At 43.5% G+C, this 21,072-nt stretch overlaps 1 protein-coding gene across 3 annotated transcripts in view; it reads right to left on the minus strand.

The window, feature by feature from the left end:
* The window catches only part of NR6A1 (nuclear receptor subfamily 6 group A member 1), a 147,477-nt gene that overhangs the window by 10,275 nt on the left and 116,130 nt on the right, over positions 1 to 21,072 (minus strand). For 2 of the 3 annotated variants that reach the window (XM_036411961.2, XM_045572041.1), the window contains 5 exons: positions 19,513 to 19,755; positions 13,473 to 13,528; positions 11,699 to 11,853; positions 9,830 to 10,057; positions 8,324 to 8,578 (listed from right to left, as the gene is read on the minus strand). In XM_036411961.2, coding sequence (XP_036267854.1) covers positions 8,324 to 8,578; positions 9,830 to 10,057; positions 11,699 to 11,853; positions 13,473 to 13,528; positions 19,513 to 19,755 — 937 coding nt within the window. The remainder of the gene's footprint in view (positions 1 to 8,323; positions 8,579 to 9,829; positions 10,058 to 11,698; positions 11,854 to 13,472; positions 13,529 to 19,512; positions 19,756 to 21,072) is intronic. The other variant, XM_036411962.2, reaches the window with a different exon arrangement.

A 21,072-nucleotide genomic window follows, 5' to 3' on the forward strand; every position in this document is an offset into this window, starting at 1 on the left:
AAATGTAGGTTTATTTTGATAGAGACATGCTGAATACAAAGGGCTGAAATAAATGAGTAATTGCTAACATAAAATAATAGAACATTTTAATAAAAATTAATATTTTTTTCTTGAACATTAACTTATCAGACACTAAATAACTGCACAAATTAATAAGCATAACACAAATAAACCTATTTTTCTTGTTCTCTGAAAGGGAAATATTTCCTGTTGCACACCCCAAACAAGTCAGTGCAAGACTAATGATGTGGCAATTGGCTGCTAAAATATTCGCTGCTAGTATTAGTGGAGAGGAATGGTGCTCCTGCACATAAGGCATGTAACAGAAATAAATACAACACGATTATAGTAATCGGTATTAGCGAACATGGTAGCTCATTATTAATAATTATGTATAACAGGATATCGTAAAAATTAAGTTATCTAGGTTTGATCCTTCTTGGGTCATGTATGGCAAACAACCAATCAATGTTGCTCTTGTACATTGATACTTCTCTCTCTCTCCTTTCCTCTCTCTAAAATCAATAAAAGCATATCCCCGGGTGAAAATTTTTTAAAAAGCTCTGACCCTTGGAGAGTAATGTGATCCCTCTAAACTCTGAGGTCCTCCTCTGTACAACAGTGCCTGCCTGCTCGGGTTAACAAGGGACAAAGGAGTTTGGGATGTAAGTGTGGAGAAATATGGCATCATTAACACACTGCTACTGTTGAGATGCAGCTTCAGTTTCAGTGGCAGCTCCTGTGACTCTATGCGAGCCTCGGCCACAATGCAGAAAGAGCTGCTGATTGTATTAGGTAGGCTCACTGTTGCAGGCAGGGCTGAGGTTATGCACAGTGACATTTTTCATTGGCATCCTTGACTTCAGCTAGGGAGGGAAGCATTAACTGAGCCTCCGTGCCAGGCCATCTCTGGGCTAGCACTTAGTGTGCATTATCTCATTTAACTTTCTCAGGGCTGCAGGTGAGATGAGATTATCCTAACCCCGTACAGATAAGAAACTGAAGCTCAAAGAATAGAGGGGGCTGGTCCACAGCAGGCAGCTAGGTGGTGGCTGAACTAGAACTTGGAACCAGGGCCAATTTCCCAAGGCCTTGGTTTTTCAGGTATCTAAGGTGACATCCTCTAGCAGAGAACTCTTTCTTTAGATTAAGTGTAAGCTCCCTGAGGAAATACCAAGTTTTAGGCAAAGGAGAGCCCGGATAGGGGACTAATACCCTGGTCATAGACAGGAATATATATATATATATAGCGCAACCTTTACCACCGGTCACCAAAAGACTGATCACTATGATGCACACTGACCACCAGGGGGCAGATGCTCAATGCAAGAGCTGCCCCCTAGCGGTCAATGCACTCCACAGAGAACCTTCCTTGGCTAGCCAACCTCAAGTGTTTCCCCTCTCCCCCGCCATCCCCCCTCTCCTATCCCTGACTAAGACTGGGAAAGATGACTCCAATCAGCCTCAATCACTGGCCAGGCTGAGGGACCCCACCCATGCACAAATCCATGTACTGAGCCTCTAGTGTAGGGGTGTCGAACTCAATCAGAGAAGGGGCCAAAATCTAAAATCCAGCCTAAATCGCGGGCCGAATGGTTTACTGAACAGTCATAAACTGTCATTGTGATGGAAACGCAGCGGAGTGCAGTGATGACAGCGCGGTGCGGGCCACATTGCAAGGCCTGGCGGGACGGATTTGGCCCGCGGGCCTTGTGTTTGACACGTGCTCTAGAGTCTCATAACAGAGATAGAAATATCACCAAACCAAGGAGGTGAAGGCTTAATGGGGAAGCCAGCATTTATAAAAGCTGGGGTCAGGCCAGCCTCCACCCTTCTAGGGGTGGGCTGGATTGTGGGCCAAGGAGCATTCCAAACAGGTCTTAGATGCATCTCAGCCAGAGATGCTCAGCTTAAGGCTGTTTCCTGGTAATTGTGTTCAGATCTGGTACTGAACATCATCATACAGCCCCATGCCAGGCAAGAAGTTCCAAACTGGGAAGGGTCCAGGACACCTGGGGATGTACTACTGCTTTCTGCATTGACTTTGTAGGCTTTGCAAGGAATTGGCTTCTGGGGCAAGCCAGCCATTGTCAGGTCCAGCAGCACCTGCACTTCTCAAGCACTAGGGGGAGCTGCAGTAGCAGCTCTTTCCAATCGGATCTCTGACCCTCAGCCTCAAGGTTAGGCTCCCAGTCAGTCTGAGCTGGTGTTTCTTTCAGTCTGCTGATCTGAAGTTTGATGGCTGATTCCATTTCTTTCTGACCCAATGGCTTTTTTGACTTTATGTTATTTTCCCAGACTGGCTGATAAGGCAAATTTACTAGGTGTACCAGTTAATAGTGCGGATTTTTTTTTCAAAACTAGTATATTGAATAATCACTGTAAATAAGCTTATCTACCATGTTTACCCGAAAATAAGACATCCTCCGAAAATAAGACCTAGTGCATGGAAAGATAAGACATCCCCTGAAAATAAGACCTAGCGCAACTTTGGGAGAAAAAATTAATATAAGACACTGTCTTATTTTTGGGGAAACAGGGTACGACTGTACCATTTGTTAATGGTTTGCTACTTGCCAGGCACTTTGTTAAATAGTCTATATATGTTATTCCACTGGATATTCCCAATAAATCCCCAAAATGCATGCTATCATCCTCCTTGTTCAAGTGGAAACAAAGAATCAGAGATTATTGCATTCCTACATTATGTCCTCCTACAACCTATGAGATAAGTAATATCACCTCAAGTTTGGGGTGAGGAAGCATAAGAGGTACCTTCCCAAAGTTACATACTAACTGAATAAGTGGTGGTAGGCCAAGGTTTAAGCCCAAGTTTTCTAATTCCAAACCTGCCATTTTCTCAGCACTACACTGCCTACTCCCTAACTGCCTTCTCTTAACGGGCGACTACAAAAGGCTAGCACAGGGGACCACAGGGCCTCTGTGTTCCCACAGGAACTCAGGCAGGGCCCACCCGGAAGTGCCCAGCATGGCTTCCGTGATGCACTGTGCTCAGGAGTGAGGATCCCTCCTCATCACAGCACTTGGCTGGCTACTTCTGTTCTGGGGAGGAAAAGGTCTTTAGTGCAAACTCCCTCTAGCATCTGCTTGGAGGGGTGAGGCAGGGATGGCATGAGGTAGGATATAAAAAAAAAAGGGGGAGAGGGTATAGGCTGAGAACCAGTGTCAGCATCTGTCTGGTGGCCGAGCAGTGTAGCAAGCAAAGATAACACTCACTCGCAATCAGCAACCTCTTGCCCCAAGGGCTCACTCTGACACTACAGCGCCTGCAGGTGTGTGGCTACCAGCCAGCCTCCTCGCCAGGAGGGCCAACCTGGTTCCTGGCCCAGTCTTGAACTAAGAGACACAAAGGAGCCCCTGAGTGTCTGGTCTGAGAATATGCCCCAGCTCTCTCTCCTTTCCGAATTTCTTAGGACCGGCTACCACCATAGACCCGCAGCAGCGGTGGGGAATGGCAGCCAGCCCAGCAGCCCCCACTCACTATCCACAGCCCGACTGCAAAGCTTTCCTCCACACCCGCATCCCACCCCTTGATAAACAAATTGTTCTCTGTTTCATGGGCCGGCTTTCTCCTGCAGCCGTGCCTCCTCCACATCTGCCCACTCCACAGCTCTATCGCCCCTGTATTCCCTGTCTACAAATTATCAGCATTCAAAGCCAGAAAGTTGGACACAAACACCCATTCTTCTTCTGGGTTCCCATTACACAAGCATGCCAGGACAAGGAAAACATTCCTGTCAGGATCCCCCAAACCACTGGACCATTCAGTCAGCAATTGAAGCTGACACTGTGTAAGTTATGTCCCATTAGGGGGCGGAGAGGCCAGCTCTCTCTCTTTCATTCATCTAAATGCACCTCACTCCCGGGAGCAGTCACCAGCCACCACCTTAGAGGAACTGCCTCTGAGCACCCACACAGACTAAAAGCAAGACTGTAGCTCCAGGACACACCCCAAAAGTCACACTTTTGAGATGGTTAATGAATTTAGTATGGAGTAATGGCAAAGAATCTGGGCTTTGGAGCACAACCAATTTAGGCAATAATCTCCACTCCAGCTTTCTCTAGCTTCCTAGCCTTGAGTTTTCTCCTCTCTGAACCTCATGCTCCTTACCTGAAAAACTGGAATAATATTGGTGCAGCCTCTTAGGGTGGTGTGAGGACTAAAAATGTTTGTAAATTTGGCACAATCAACAGCCTATAATTCTTAACTATTACCATTATTCATAGCATCAGCATCAGCATTCCCATGATCACAGCAAAAAGAAAAGTGTATGTTTCCTGAATCTTATAGCCAGGGTCTGAGCAGGGAATCTGGGAGGGGCCGCTAGTGCTCATGAGATACAAGTGCCCATTAAGGCCCATCTTGTGCAAGACATCTTCTCGTGAGAGTGAAGGAGTCTTGATTAGCACCAGGAGCAGTCACTGGCTGGTGCTACAATCTGCTTTAAATCAAATTCACCCAGGCTCACTGTCTGATAACAGCCTGATTAAGGAAAATGGGCACCATAAATTTGATTCAATATTTAAGAAGAGAAAAGGAGGTGGGTCATGCATCATCTGGGAAAAGCCTTTTCATGACAGCAGGAACTCACTTGCACTCAAGCTGTGCAAGAATAAAGGCATTTTGGGGGAGTGGGACAGCACAGAAGCTGGCGAGGTAGGAAAGAGCTATGGCCAATTATAAATGCCACACCCTGCGTTTCTAGCCGAGAGGGGACTGCTTTACAGTGATGAACTTGATTCCAGAGGTTCTCATGGCCCCATTTCCTCTGACCACTTGGGCAGTTCCACATGCATCTCAGATTCAACAGACCCCAAATCAAATTCAGAGTGGCGCATCACTCACCCTGTTCTCTTCAGGGGCCATCATCTTGGCTAAGAGACTGGCAGCATCCCCAACTCTTCCTCTCAGTGAAGTCCCACTGCCTCTACCTCTTTGCCATTTCCTGACTCTGTGCTGCCCCTGCTGCCTTGTCCAGGCCTTGCTTCCTTTTACCTGTGCTAAGAAACAGCCTCCCACCCAGCCACCGTCCTATAGCCTTGTCCATACCAATCCATCCTGGGATTTATAGCCACAGAGCTTCCTAAAATGCAACCTATGTAGTTACTCCTCTTAAAAGTATCCTATGACTATCTCTCTCTCTCTCCTCCAATTTTTTTTGGGGGGGAGGAGGCAATAAAAATTTTTGGTGGCCTTAAAAAAAAGTATTCTATGACTTAATATGACACAATATTAACCATTTATACAATAAAATCCAAATTCTTTAGATTAGCACTTGAGCATCTTTATGACCTGTCTTTTCTGTACCTTTCTTTCCAGTCATTTCTTCCCTCATTCCTTTATGTCTCAAATACATTCTCTCTATACCTAATCTACAGGATTGCTTTTGGTTCCTTGCACAAAGCAACTATCCAGGATCTCAACTTATAGGACTTTGCTTTACTCTCCTACCTTCCTCCTATTCTCTAAAATCTACCAAGAAAAAACCACACTTAAAGATGCAGCTCAAATGTCTTTTCTTCTGGGAGCATTCTTTGATAAAGCAAGTAGAGGAACTTACTCCCTACCGATTCCTATCTTTGCTTCCAGCCTAAGTCTCGGCTTGTCTTTTTGCCACGTTGAGTGAGTGTGCCAGAGGGAGATGCACCCCAGTCCTGTTTAGCAAAGTGTGGGGACTAGAACTCTCTCCAGTTTTCATTGATGAGGATATCTTTTCTTCCCCCTTTCTTGGTGCTCTGGAATCCTAGTTTTTGCTTGGACACTATCTTCACTTGCTCCTCAAACTCCACCAATATCACCCAAAACTGTAGACGGTATCTGCTCTGTGTCTCCCAACCCTCTACACCAAGAACAGGGCTCTCATCTCAGAGTCCAAAACCACATCTGCACCATCTGTAATTCCCACACTCCTCCCCCAACATAGAGTATGTACTCAGTAAATGGCGAGGAATCAGAACTAACATGATGCAGTTTACTAGAATTTTTCCATTGAAGGCTTCCATAATTGAGTAAAAATCCTAACAACAAATCTATTTCTTATCCTCAAACCCACTTGAGAGCTCAGCAGCAACATGTATTTGAGTCAGCATTGTTCAACAGAACTTTCTGTGGTGACGGAAATATGTGTATCATCTGCACTGTCCAGAATAGCAGCCATTGGCAACATGTGGCTATTGAGCACCTGAAATTGTGACTAGTGCAAAAAAGGAATTGACTTTTTAATTTTAATAACTTAAGTTTAAAAAACCACCTGAGATTAGCAGCTACTACTATTGGACAATGTATTATAGCTCTAGATTCTCCTTGGTAAGGAGCCTTCCTAGGAAATAAACATCTCCTCACTAGCTCAGCTGTCACTGGCCCCTGCCTTAATCTTGGGGTACAAAGAATTGGATGCAGTGGAATGGAGTGCCTTATGAGGCTCAAAGCCGCGGAGTCCTGCTTGACCCGTGATCCCTGCCTCCCTGCAGAGGGCCTGGGAACACCCATCACTCTAGGAAGAAGAACCCGCAGACTGACTTTGTAGGCAATCCCAGGTTGCATTGGTGGATTCCAGACAAACAGGGGACAGGGCTTGCTTGGCCAGCTCTGCAAACCCTGATATATTAGAGCGGGCTAACTGTTATCCAAACACTCAGTCAGCCCCAAGTTACAGAGCAGGAGATAGGAATCTGTTGGAAACAATGAATTAGAGGCTCAAGACAAGGGGTTAGGTCATTTGCAAAATCAGATGTATCTTTTTACAGGACAAAGTGTCAGCTGGGTTCAAAACTATGCCATTTATAGATCATCCTGAAGCCAGTAGGCATCACTGAAAAGGAAATATTAGAAAACGGGAGATAGTCAACACTCCCTCCCTCTGCTGTGCACAGGGCTTGAGGGGATTGGAGCTTTGCTTCCAGCCTAAGACTCAGCTTGTCTTTTTGCCAGAGGGAGGTGTAACCCAGTCCTGTGTAGAAGAGTGTGGGGACTGGAACCCTACCTTCTCCAGCTTTCATTGATGAGGACATCTTTTCTTTCCTCTTTCTTGGTGCTCTGGAATCCTATGACCTCCATTATTTTAAAGTAGAAATTCATGCATGGGCGTGGGTGATAGAGGAGGTCCCAGGGCCTGCGCCCTCTCGCAGTCTGGGATCCCTTGGGGGATGTCCGCCTGCTGGCTTAGCCCAGACATCCCTCTCATGGTCCTGGGCTCTCACAGTCCAGGACCCCTCACTCCTTACTGCTGCCTGCAGCGGAGGCAGGAGAGGCTCCCGCCACCACCACTGTGCTTGTCAGCCATGAGCCTGGCTTCTGGCAGAGTGCAGCTTCCCCTGTGGGAGCGCACTGACCACCAGGGGGCAGCTCCTGTGTTGAGCGTCTGCCTTTTGGTGTGGTCAGTGCATGTCATAGTGACCAGTCATTCCACCGTTCAGTCGATTTGCATATTAGGGTTTCATTATATTATTGTCCAATAAAGGTGAATTATTAACATGTCTTTTTAAGCTTTATTTTTCTTAGGATATACTACTAAGCCAGAAAGTTGTATCAGCAGATCATTTGTCCTGATTTTGAGTGTCACCATGTGATCCAGGTCTCCAGAATAAGTAAAAGGCCTGCTCTACACAGGGAGGTTAGAAGGATCCTGGCTAGCTGGGGTGAGATTTTATGCTAGAAAAGACCAAGGAGAACCAACAGTTTCCTAGTCCCATGACCTTATCATCTCACTGCATCTTAAAAGAAACTAAGTTTTGCATAGGCATAGGTTCAAAACCAGGCTCAGGATTCAAACCCAAAACCTTCAAGGCCAGGTCTCTCTGAACTTTAGTTTTCTCATCTACAAAACAGGCATAACCATACCTATCATGCTGGAGACTGTGACAAACATGGAAGACAATCATATAAAGTTCCAATCCCAGTGCCTGGCACACAGTAGGTCTCATTCTTCGATTGAAATTCTCTCTCAGAGTCTCTCACTTTATAAGCAAAGTTTAGATTTTTGTTTCTCCCAGATACATGATCTTACCTCAGTAATCCAGATGTGATAAAAACAACTTAGTACTCTGCTAAGCTTTGCTGCACAATACCATTTATTCCTCAGAACTACCTTGTGGGGAGGTTATTATCCCATCTGTTATCTGTATGATTACCCTATTCTATAAATTCTGGACCAGAGGATCAGAGACTTGACCAAGGTCACAAAACCAGTCGGTGGCAGAGTAGGGCTTTAATGCTCATCCTTTGGAGTGCCAGGCAAGCCTACTGCCTTGTAGGCATAGCCATGGTTTGGTTGCTTGGGAACTGCTCCCCAGCAGCCCTCACCTGTGTAACTCTTCATCAGAGGGTGAATACTTGGCAGTGACATCAGCCAGCTCCCCGAAGATCTGCTTGCTGTACACGGTGAGGGAGGACAGCAGAATTAACTCCTGCCACGTAGAGCTCAGGAGACACGTGTAATCCTTGATTGAGAGCTCGCAGAAGAAAGGCAGTTTCTTGATCCAGGCAATCTGCCTAAAGAGCAGCTCGTCAGCCAGGCGGCAGAGCAGGGCAAACAGCTCCGCCTGGGTCACAGAGTACCTAAGGCGTGGAGACAGGGGAAAGTCACTTCCAGTGGCCAGAGGGTGAGGACGGGGCACAGGGAGAAGCTCCTAGGGCACAGAGGGCACAAAGGGGTTCGGGCAGTGGGCTCCTTGCCTATCACCATGGATCTCCAGCGCCATTCAATTCAGTCTGATAAAGGTGCAGGACTGGGGCCAGCAGCAAACTCAGGGCCAGAGGGGCAGGTTTGTGAGAAAAGGCCGCTGAGGGGAATGGAGGCTTAGAAATGCGTGCAGTGATCAGGGACTATGACCTTTTTAATGTTGGCTTCTACTAATGCTTCATGCGTTAAGAGAAAACTCCCAGTCACTCCTGCACTAGTTTTGGTAATGAGGGGTCCAGCTCCATTAGGGGAATCCGGTGCCCACCTAACACCGTGTCTGGCAGGAAAATGAGCCTGGGGCCAAATGGCTGAGAAAGACCAGAACCAATTCAGCTTTTCCTGCTCTCACTGCACCCCCTGGTGGTGAGAGTTCAGGCACTAGAGTCAAGGGTTGCAAAGCCCTTCTAAGCTAAGGCAGGAGGGAAAAAGCAGGGCATTTCTCAGCTCTGGGCTGGAGGACAAGGGGCCCCAATGTACTTTATCTCAAGGCCCCTTAGCATGACTCTTCCCCACACCCCCATGTCCAGATTTATAAAGTTTTTGTGTAGCCTTCTTCTAGGGAGATTTGAAATTAGAGACTAGCTTAAGAAATCTCAGGATACCTTCTAGAGGTTTCTAAGCTTGGAAATACTCAAATAGCATATGCTCCAGGCCAAAGGAGTAATGGGTAGCCTAATGGGAACAGCAACGGGTAGCCTAAAGGCTGAAATATTACCTACTCAGGTAGAGCTGAGAGAGGAGTGAAAGGGTATTTTCTTCCATCCATGCAGGCCTGCACAGAGCACAGGGCACCAGGCTCCATGGGTATTTTGGCTAGGGATGCAGACAGGCTACCAATTAGTGCCTTCAGTGTCTGGCTAAGCCTAGGCTGATGTATGACTGTACCCAGAATTATAGCTCATCTCTCACTCAGAAGTGCTCAGACCCATTCCAGGGCCTGGCTTATCTAGGCCTAAGCAGAGACAAAAGCCCTTTATTCCTAATTCCCCAGGGATTGATAAATGGCCCCAATTCTGTAAGATGCTTCATATTCTGAAGCCCAGGACAAAGCAGTTAGGGAGGAAGGTGGATTCAGGGTAGGGAGCATTTTGAAGCTGCAAGGGCTAAACAGGGCAGGGCTCACTCACCCATCTTCGATCAACATGGGCGTGCCCAGCGGCTCCAGGTCCTCAGCTGACACCAACTGGTGAATCAAACTGTATGACTGGGGATCCAGGCTGCGAGCTTGTGGGGGCAGAAGTGGCGAGTGGGCAGAATAGTTAAAAAGGTGCGGTATGTATTGATAGTGTGGAGGCACAGACATCCCCATGTACTGCTCCCTGAATGCCATGAATCCATTTAGTTCCACAGACCTACTGGAGAGAAAAGTGTCATGTTAGTCAGAACCTGGCAGGGTCTACTTCCTGCTCAAAGGGAATGAGCCAGAAGGTGGCTCGGGTGTTCTCTGACCATGCAGCCTGTCTCCATCAAGCCGGGGACATAATTCATGGTTACATGCACCTCTCCTCTACTGGACAGGGACTCTGCGAGTGTGCGTACGTATAGGTTACCACAGGACACCCAGGACTAGCAAAGTAGATACTGAGTAAATACTGGCTAAATGAATTCTTCATACAGGTGCCACGGTTAGAGACTCTTTAATGGATAATACTCACAGACTATGATGATAAAGGTGAGTATTTTGGTTTTTGCTGCTAAGAAAACTGAAGACGAGACAGGCTAATGCCTTGCCAGGCCATAAACCAAATCCAGCACTTAGCAAACAAATCTGGCAGGTGGCAACAACTCTTTAAACATTCAAAGGAAGGAAAAAACTAAGGAATAACTGAATGAATAAAGATTATAATATGAAGAGAAAGGAAGATTCTTATCTTTCTTTTCCCTGTTTTTTGGAGAAATCTAGCTACCCTCAACCAATTTTTTTTTAAATCCTGTGGTTGCAATAAATAAATAAATAAATAAATAAATAAATAAATAAATATCCCGTGGTTTGCTGAAACTGGTTTGGCTCAGTGGATAGAGCGTCGGCCTGTGGACTGAAAAAACCCAGGTTCAATTCCAGTCAAGGACATATACCTTGGTTGCGGGCACATCCCCAGTACGGGGTGTGCAAGAGGCAGCTGATCGATGATTCTCTCTCATCGATGTTTTTAACTCTCTATCCCTCTCTCTCTTCCTCTCTGTAAAAAAAAGCAATAAAATATATATATATTTTAAATCCTGTGGTTTTACCTAGATGCACCTTCTATAACAGTATCAGCACACTATGGCCCATGGCCAGTTTTGAAAAATTAAGTCTTACTGAGACATAGCCACTCACTCACTGACATAGTGACTCCGGCTGTTTTTGCACTATGAGGTACAGTTGAGCCCAGACCGTAGACCCGCAAAGCCTAAAATAGTTACTGCCTGGCTTTTATAGACAGTTTGTTGATCCCTTTTCTGTAAGAGAGATTCTGGGGAAAGAAAGCCTTTTCTGGTAGCCGATGGCTATATTTCACACCTAACAACTAACTTACGGCACCATTATTGAACCAAAAGTCTCCAAATTGGTATTCCATGATAACAGCAAGTCTTACTAGGTTAAAAAGTTTTCCCTGTTTCTTAAAATTTATAAAGTTTCACTCTTGTGGAGGTAGAGAAATTATAACTTAGTTTAATATTGTCAGTGTGGCTTGTTTTACTTCAGTGATAAAGTAAATGAGAGAAAACAGCTACATCTAAAATGTTATACTATTAGGTAAAAAATGTTATACTCTTAGGTGAAGAATGTATGCACCCAGGTTGCAGCTACAGCCCTTTATCAGGCTGCAGAAGAGATCTGACATTTTCTAGGTTCTTAGCAAAAATGGGTTGTGAAATGATGAACCCTACCCCAAAACACTGAGGGAGTAAGAATACTGGTTGAGGCAGGCTGGCAGGAATACCCAGCACAGAGCGTCCCTGGTGGGTCCATTCTCTGGGTGACCGCTAGATGGCGCTGGGCTGAAACTCACCTGGAGGACATAGTAGAGCCCGGTGAAGGCTGGTTGCTCTCGGAAGCCCTGTTCCCAGGGGAACTGTGGTCGCTGTCACCATGGTTGCTCCAGTGATTAGCCTCTTCCTCAAATTCCTGCCCAGACATGATCCTTTCAATCTCTTCCTCTGATATCTTTGACAAGGAATTGATACATGTTAGATTGGGTGTTCAGGGTTCCTTCTGTTCCTTCAAGACTGAGAACTTATTTCAACTTCATGGGGATTCCCAAACCTTCTCAAGAGAAGCCCAGATCCCCTTCCCGCTATCCCCATACTCCAGGCTCATCACTAATTTAGGATGGCTTGCTTCCCATCACCATGGTTCCCCAGAGCCTTCCTCTTGCTTATTTAACCTCTCTCAAGCCATAAAGCCTCTAGGTTCTTCACTCCTCTTTGTCCTCAAGTCTATTCTTTCCTACTTCTGAATTGCCCCTCTTCCATAATAAAGTATTATTTGCCCTTTAGGACCCAACTCAAATGTCACTTTCTTTGTGAACCCTTTTAACATGCACCTAGACAAAATTTTAGGTCCTTTTTCTGTCCACTCACAATTCCATGCATTCTGAGAGAGAGAGTTCGAATATCATAATGGTTAAGAGTATGAATTCTAGAGTCAGATCACCATTGTTCTAATCCAGTTTCTACTTCTGCCACTTTCCAGTTGTACAATCTTGGGCAAGTCATTTAATTATCTGAACCTAAAATTCTCCATATATATGGTGGAGAGAATAATAGTATCTATCTCATAGGTTTGATGTGAAGATTAGTTAATACATAATCACATGTTTAGAAAAGGGCCTAGCCCATAGCAATAATTATGGAAGGCTGACAATATCTTAATCATTAATGTTATTTTTATAGCATTTATGATAATGAGACATAAAAATATCCTCTACAAGACCTAAGACTATGACAGGACTTAAAAAATATAAATAACTAGCCCTGACCGGTTTGGCTCAGTGGATAGAGCATCGGCCTGTGGACTAAAGGGTCCTAGGTTTGATTCAGGTCAAGGGCATGTACCTTGGTTGTGGGCACATCCCCAGTAGGGGGTGTTCAGGAGGCAAATGATCAACGTTTCTCTCTCATTGATGTTTCTAACTCTCTATCCCTCTCTCTTCCTCTCTGTAAAAAAAATCAAAAAAAAAAATCAATAAAATGTATTTTAAAAAATAACTAAGTACTCAATAAATGCATGATGGATAACTGAATAAGTGCTCACTTATTAAATATTGACAACAAACCTTCACATAGATTTTCTTAGTAAGAAAGCTGAGATAAATGAATTGAATTGCCCAAGATCACTAGCATGCCCATGTTTGGGCAGGAGTTTGAGGAAGAGGCCAAAACATCCACGTATTCAGTCCAGTGCTCTAGCTACTACATCGTATAGGAAGTAAATGAACACTTCTATAAAGTGTCTACCCCAACTGGCTAACCTCAGCATGCAGAAGGAGAGTGAGTGCTGAGGAGGAAGGGCCAAATGAATTTTTATTTCTTGCTCTTATGAAAAGAACGGGAAAACAGTGTCTCCTAAGTCTGTCTAACTCATAACCACGTAATTCTTTGCTCTAGGAGCCTGTAAGAAACATTGAGCTGTTCTGACCATAACTACAGATGGCATTTAGAAGTGAAAGCCAGCTAGCACACAGGAATTGGAGAGAAAACAAGAAACATTTAACTGGTGTACAAGCTGATTGGTCTTGTATGAAATGGCTTGGATTGGATATTGGAGTGTGACCTAGAACTCACCTGGACTGGCCCAATGCTCTTATTCCGGCCTCCAGGCATGCCATCTTCTCTGATTGCTGAAAGGAAACAAGCAAGAGAGTGACAAGCATGCCACAGAAGTCAAGGCACTGAAAGAGAACTTCTTTAGCCAAAAGCACAGGGGATTAATTAGTGAAGCCAAGATTAAAGCACAGGTCTTTCTGGCCTCAAAGCATGTACTCTTATTCCAGGCTACCTTATAGGCAGCAGATACTTTTGGGCCCCCAAAGTGCTGGGTACACACTATACACACTTTCCATATTCAATATGCTCAACCAATGTGGCTGCATTATTAATAGTCCCATAGTTACAAATATCCTATTAGGATGACGCATCTGAAGACTGGTAAATTCAGGACAGGAATAGAAAGAATATTTTCATTTTTAAATATTGTTTATTTCAAAAACTCTGGGGAGGGAGGGGATGTGTGGGAGGGAGGGGGGCAAATAAAATCAATAAAATATGTAAAAATACATAAATAAATACATAAATAAATACATATTATAAATAAATAAATAAATAAATATTGTTTATTTCCAGGGTAAGTTTGAGTCTAATTTGCTGAATGAGAAGTTTTTTAAATTTATTTAAAAAATTAATCAGAATATTGACTTTCATCGTTTCTCCCTATGAAGGCAGTCAGTAGAGTTCCCTTGCCATTGATTTTCTACTTAGGCAATTTAACAACAGGAAGAAGTTATTTAGGAGTTTCTTTTTTTCAAAATATATTTTTATTAATTTCAGAGAGGAAGGGAGAGATAGAAACATCAATGATGAGAGAGAATAGAGAATCATCGACTGGCTGCCTCTTGCACTCCCTCTTTTGGGGATCGAGTCCACAACCTGGGCATATGCCCTTAAATGGAATCGAACCCGGGACTCTTCAGTCTGTAGGCCAACGCACTATCCACTAAGTCAAACCAGCTAGGGTTATTTAGCATTTTCTAACTGTAAAAAGCATCCTTTAAATAGTACTAACCTCGTTAAGAATTACAACTACTAATACTATTACTATCATCATTGATGCAGCCCTTAGTATGGGGACAAAAGAAGAGACCCCTAATTTGCAATTATAGAAAGCCTCTAGTGTCTGGAAAAGCTTCGTAAAAAAGACAACTTCAAAACTGAATCTTAACAGACGACCAGGATTTATGCAGGCAGGGAAAAGGTCTCCAAGCTGAGTGAACAGCGCACAGAAAAGCTGCAAGTAAGCATGGAGGCCTCTTTCTGGGAATTTCCAGTGGTTCAATCTGGATGGATGAGGGGGGAGAGCCAGAGAGAGAAGAGTAGCAAGAGATGAGGCTGGAGAGGCCAACTGAGGCCAGATCACAGAGAGCCTTGAATGCCAGGCTAAGAGTATGCCCTTTAGCAGAGGAGCCTGAGGATGACAGAATGCAGGAAAGGGATAAGGTCAGGCTGCCATTTTTGAAAAACCCGTGATGGTCACTGTGGAGGGTGGTTTGGAGGGAGTAAGAGGATAAACTAATGACATCATATGAGAACAAGCTTTGCTATAATATACCTACTTGAAAAAAAATTACCATGAAGAATATAGGAAGTCCTTGGGGTAGGTTTGGTTGCCTCAAAAGGTGAGGGCTCGAATCATAACAGTACCTGTGGTAACTGAAAGGCTGTCAGGAAGTTCGTTTTCCTTAAAGCAGACGTCATTCTTGGTATCCTTAGATTACATTTCAGAATTATACAAGTTTTGGTCTAATCCTGTTTCTGCCTTGTCTGTACATACAGACACATTTCTTCACATCTCTGAATAAATAAAACTTCAGAATAAATAAAATTTACTGAAGAATACAGAGGGGCTTGTTTTATGGGCTATTGAAAAGATTATATATAAAACAATACAGTTCAAGAACCAAGCATAGAGCCTGGCTTATAAAGTAGGTACGCAGGAACTAATCCTTCCATCTCCCCAGCCCCTTTTCTCCAAACACAGGAGTTAAAAAAGGTTCCATTCTCAACTTTGCTGTAGCCTTTAGTATCTTCATCTGTGAAATGGAGGCAACATAGTCTTTCCTACTGTGAATTTGGAGGGGAAAAAATATATAGCCACATACATAGTCTATGTTAAAATCATGTCTGGTTGTCTGGGAGCCCTCTTTCGACGCTCTAACTACTAAGCTACCTGGCCAAGGCCTATCTAGGCTCACCTTACATTTCCCCTGCCTCAGTCCTAGAATCAATCAATTCTCCAAGGATTCCTTTTATTGATATTTAGAAACCAGGCCAGGCATGCTCATTGCTATTGCGGTGTCACTGCTCTAGCCACTTTCAATATATGTACACCAACTCATGCATCTACACACTTTCTCTCTGTATTTTTATCAGTCCTCCTAAGCATGAGTTCATGTTGATCCCTCTGATTTCAATCTGGCACCAGAGATTTCATTCTATCCTTCCCCTTTCCTGATTTATCACTTCTTTCTCTGGTGTGAGAAACCTGACTCTCATTATCTACAACATATTTGTTTACTTGTCAGTTCAACTCTAGTTTCCAAATAAAGCAGTGAGAACTCTGAGAGAAACAAATCTACAAACTAGGGTGCTTTGTTTGCATGCAGTTCTTTTTTTCTCCAACTTTATAGTATAAAATCAATACAATGCTTTATCAAGGTCAGCCCCTTTCTTCCCATTCCCTTCAGTTAGATTTGCTTGTCACAATCTGCATTTCCTCCCATACACAGGTTACTTTAAAAAATAAACAAACACTATACACTGTATACAGTAAAATTTATGGGGTATAACTTTATAGGTTTTTTTTCTTTTTAATATATTTTATTGATTTTTTACAGAGAGGAGGAGAGAGGAATAGAGAGCTAGAAACATTGATGAGAGAGAATCATCGATCAGCTGCCTCTTGCACACCCCCTACTGGGGATGTGCCCGCAACCAAGGTACATGCCCTTGACTGGAATCGAACCCGGGACCTTTCAGTCCACAGGCCAACACTCTATCCACTGAGCCAAACCGGTTTCGGCAATAACTTTATAGGTTTTGAAAAAGGCACAAAACTATGTGTTGAACATCACATTTCCATGCAGGACAGTTCCTGATTCCTTAAGTATTCCCCCAAATATTCCAATGGCAACTTTAACTGCACTTCCCCAGCATCAACCAGGAGGTGGCAGTGTTTCCTTCATAGAGGAAGCCTTCACCAGGTAGCTGAGACTGCTTGCTCAGCATGTGCATGGTCCTGGCAGGCAAATCCCTTTCCTCACATCCCTCCAGTCATCTGGCTATGGTTACAAAGGTCAAAAAGGTTAAGCTCCTTCTTCCCGAAAACAGGTGAGTTTGCCTGGAAGCCTCAGAAATCTCACACACCAACCGAGTAAGCAGAATGATTCATCTTAGTCAAGAATGCAACCACAAATATGCTTTGATAAAATCTTCACAGTGAAATAAACAAACAAAACGGCACCAAAAATCAAATGAAACATTTTTTTTTTTTTTTCATAGTGAGGGTAACAAAGGGAGATAAAAAAAATTAGAGAACAATGCCAAATCAAGTAAAGGTGGGGAGATCTTCAAGGCATTTGTTTGGTGTGGACAAAAAAAGAGATTCTGTGGAAAGTAACCTCACAAGGTGATCTGATCATAAATTCCTAACTGGGAAGGTCATGGTGGGTAGTCACGTCCCAAACCTATTACTTCTTTAGTAAAAGATTTATCTTTGCCTTAAGCAAGCCTGGTCCATTGTTTCTGTGCATCTAGGTTACCACACCTTTGAAATAAACTGTCCTCAAGAGAGCACATAATCTTAACTACCCTGTAATCCAATCCACATGACCACCCTGAAGACAGTGCATAATCTTAACTGCCCTGTAATCTTCCTTACATTCCCTTCTTGATCTTAAAATGCTTAAAAGAAACAGCAAAACAGTAGTTCTCCAAAGCAATGATCTCTCAGTCTGATAAACCTGCTTCCAGGTATATTCTCTTTTTGGCTCAACTAAATTTTTATGAAAATTCTCTACAGGTTTGGCCATTCTTATACTGACACCACAACTAAACTAATAACTGGGGTAAATCATATTACCTCCCGAAGTGGCACCTGTAAATTGAGGGTAATAGTAAGGGTATGAGATAATGCATAGAAAGTGCATAAGTTTTGGTACACACAGTGCTCAAAAATATAAGTATTATAAATAAATGATTTAAATGTATCTCAATGACCTTCTCCTATATCTTTTACCTTTTTTCATAATGGACAAGTTTTCAGAAGATTCTTATCCCACACAATAAAAAAAAAAAACAATCTGGCTCAGGCCAGTGTTGCTCAAAGGTCAAAGCGCCAAATGGTCGCAGGTTAGATTCCTTGGTTGCCAGTTCGCTCCCCGCCCCGTCTGGGTAAGTGCAAGAGGCAACCAGTAGATGTGCTGTACATCGATGTTTTTCTCTCTTTTTCTCTCCTTTCCCCCCTCTCTTCTACTCTCTGAAAAGCAATGGGAAAAGTATCCTCAGGTGAGCTCATGATTAACAACAACAAAAAACCCCACAAAAAATACTCTGGATGCCTGCACTCATTAATGCTATAGATCAATTTGACCAGTTCACTAAATCAGACTAGCCTCCCACCCCTGTATATTAATCAACCCCTAACACCTTGCTGGACAGTTTTTATACATTGTCACATTAATTCTCTACAGACTCTGAAAGGTTGAGTATTATCACACCATATTACAGGTAAGATAACTGAGCATCAGAGATAAAAAACAAACTGCCCAAGGTCACAGAACTAGTCTGTCACCAACGATTGCCTCCAGAGCCTCCAAGCTTTCCACTGAACTACTCCTCTCCACCATCCATGAAAACATCCTACAGTTGGGACAAAGTTCTCTTTGCGTGATTTCTACTCACTAACAAAATCTTACCACTTCTATGCCAACAACTCCATCTTGCAGGCAGGGCTTATCACCACAGTTCCAACTCCAGATGTCCAACTTCCCTGGTGGATATCTATATGTGTCCTTCTCAAGTACCTCAACCCTGGCATTATCAAGGCCAACATTTTGCCCCACCTTGCTTTTTTATCCTGACTTTTTTTTCCTGGGAGGGTCAGTACTATTTTTTAAAAATATATTTCTATTGATTTTAGAGAGGAAGGGAGAAGGAGAAATAGAAATATCAATGATGAGAGAAAAATTGCACACCCCCTGTTGGGGATTGAGCCTGCAACCTGGACAAGTGCCTTGACCAGGAATCGAACCATGACCTCCTTGGTTTATAAACTACTGAGCTACACCTGCTGGACGGGAGGGTCAGTACTATTAATACAAATCTTCAACTTCAACTTTTGGTGCTGCTCAATAGCCAGTATGTCACCAGCTCCTACCAGGTGAGCTTCTCCCACATCTCCCCATCTTATGGCATTACTTTCCCCTCTTCAAGTCCTTCATACTTTTCTTTTCACTTCCTTAAATCTTTCAAGGTGACTTTTCTTCTTTCCCCACCCCAATGCATTCTTCAAAGCTGCCCTCTGGATAAATTCTCTTAGAATATCGGTTTATTTTTGTCATCTCGGGGTAATGACTCTTAGAAAGCTTCCCAATAAATCCCAAATTCTTCACTAATATGGTTGCAGACTCCTGAGCATACCTAGCCTCTGAGTTTGCCATGATTCTAACAAACGAAATGATACTACATTCAGAGGACCTTCTACCTTCCTATCTTTTCCTAAAAAATCCCCACTCCCTGTCATCACACCCTGAGAGAAGAACTAGTTGAGCATATGAATCCCAGTTAGCACTTGATTGTTAATTGGGGTCTTGCCACATGGAGCCTGTGCATTCATTCTCACAGAATCCTTAACATCTCATGAGTCTTTCTCCCCTCGTGAGGTCCCTGTAGGCAGGAACTGTGTCAGATTCATTTTTGGGTTATGAGTACACAGTATAGAGCCGGGCATATAGTGCAGGCTTGAAAATGAATAGCTCCAAGGCCTAATAGCTGACACTGAAGGTAAAGTGATAGATGAATGGTGGATAGTAGAGCCACAAACACCACTCACCCTTCCGGTTCATCCCCATCTGGAGGCATTTGAGCAGTCGGCAGTACTGGCACCTGTTCCTCTGCTTCCGAGACATGACACAGTTCTTGTCACGACTGCACCGATATACCCGCTTGTTGCAAATGCTCCGCTTGAAAAACCCTTTGCAGCCCTCACAGGAGATGATTCCATAGTGCAAGCCTGTGGCACGGTCCCCACAAATGAGACAGGTTCGTTGTTCAGCCCGATCATCTGGAACAGAAACTGAACATATTCAAGTTAGAATACAGTGGGAATAATGGCTTTAAGCCTGCAGTTCTAAAACAAGCAATGCTGCCCTGGATAGATCAAGAACATTACCGTCCCCAGGATAACTGACAAACGGGCATCGTTAGAACTCTTGTCCTAGGAACAGATCCCTGCATCTATCTGCAGATACCACAAATACACCCTATCAGAAAAAAGAACTCATGTTCCACTCCCTAGTTTTTATCATCACTTAGACCAATATCCACATCAGAACCTGGGAGATATCCTTGACTCCTCCCTGTCCCTTAGTTTCTTCGGCCACAGCTCATCACTTTTACCCTCTACTGCAGTCTTCTAAATCTTAGGAACAAGCTTTAAAATTTTTAAAAATCAGAAATTATTCTAGTGCCAGAACTATTGTATTAAATTTCATTCCTTCTAATTTTAACACCCCTGCTGAGATAAGTAAGGGTAGATGCAGAACTTGGAGTCTCTATGAACACAATTTTTCAGAGGCAAAAATGTCAAATCCAAAGAAATAATGAGTAAGGCAGTTGGTATGGTTGGTCTATCAGGCGTCTTCAAACTACGGCCCGCGGGCCATATGCGGCCCGCAGAGGAGTCTGATCCGGCCCGCCAGGTTTTTTGGGCAGTGAGCGCAGCCGAGGTGTTACAGTAGGAATTAGTAGTTCATATAGTCCGGCCCTCCAGCTCTCTAAGGGACCGTGATCTGGCCCCCACTTTAAAAAGTTTGAGGACCCCTGGAGATCTAGATCAGTAAGAATCTGAACCAGGTCCAGAGCCCTAGCAACATCTTTTCAGAGCACCCCTGACATATAGCTGCTCAAATAAATGCAAGTTCCATCTCTACATTATTTAGCAGGAATAATAAATAAGAACAAAAATATTTATAAACAAATCTGGCCACCAATCTGACCAGAATTTACAAGTTCTTGTTTTATAAAAGCAGAAGGACTCCATATATATAACTAACCAAGATTACATTGAAAGTTAAGTCTCAAAGAGATTATTAACAGCAACTTCTGATACCATGATTGCTACAGAGAAAATGCTCATTTTATTGAATGAATGGACATCTATATATATATAAAAGCCTGATATGCAAAGTGTCCCCTTGGAAGTTTGACCAACTAGGAGTTTGATTGCTCTCTAGTAGGCAGCAGAGCCAGAAAAAGACGACAGTTCTGCACCAGAATCTGAGATCTTTCATACTGCTTAATATAATGCCTTAGTTATAGTAAATACACAATAAATGATAGTTGTGCTATTGTTATTAAAGATAGGTTTTCTATAAGATTAGAACCTGATAAA

This window comes from Pipistrellus kuhlii, unplaced genomic scaffold (assembly GCF_014108245.1).
Source record: "Pipistrellus kuhlii isolate mPipKuh1 unplaced genomic scaffold, mPipKuh1.p scaffold_m20_p_43, whole genome shotgun sequence".
NCBI classification, from domain to species: domain Eukaryota; kingdom Metazoa; phylum Chordata; class Mammalia; order Chiroptera; family Vespertilionidae; genus Pipistrellus; species Pipistrellus kuhlii.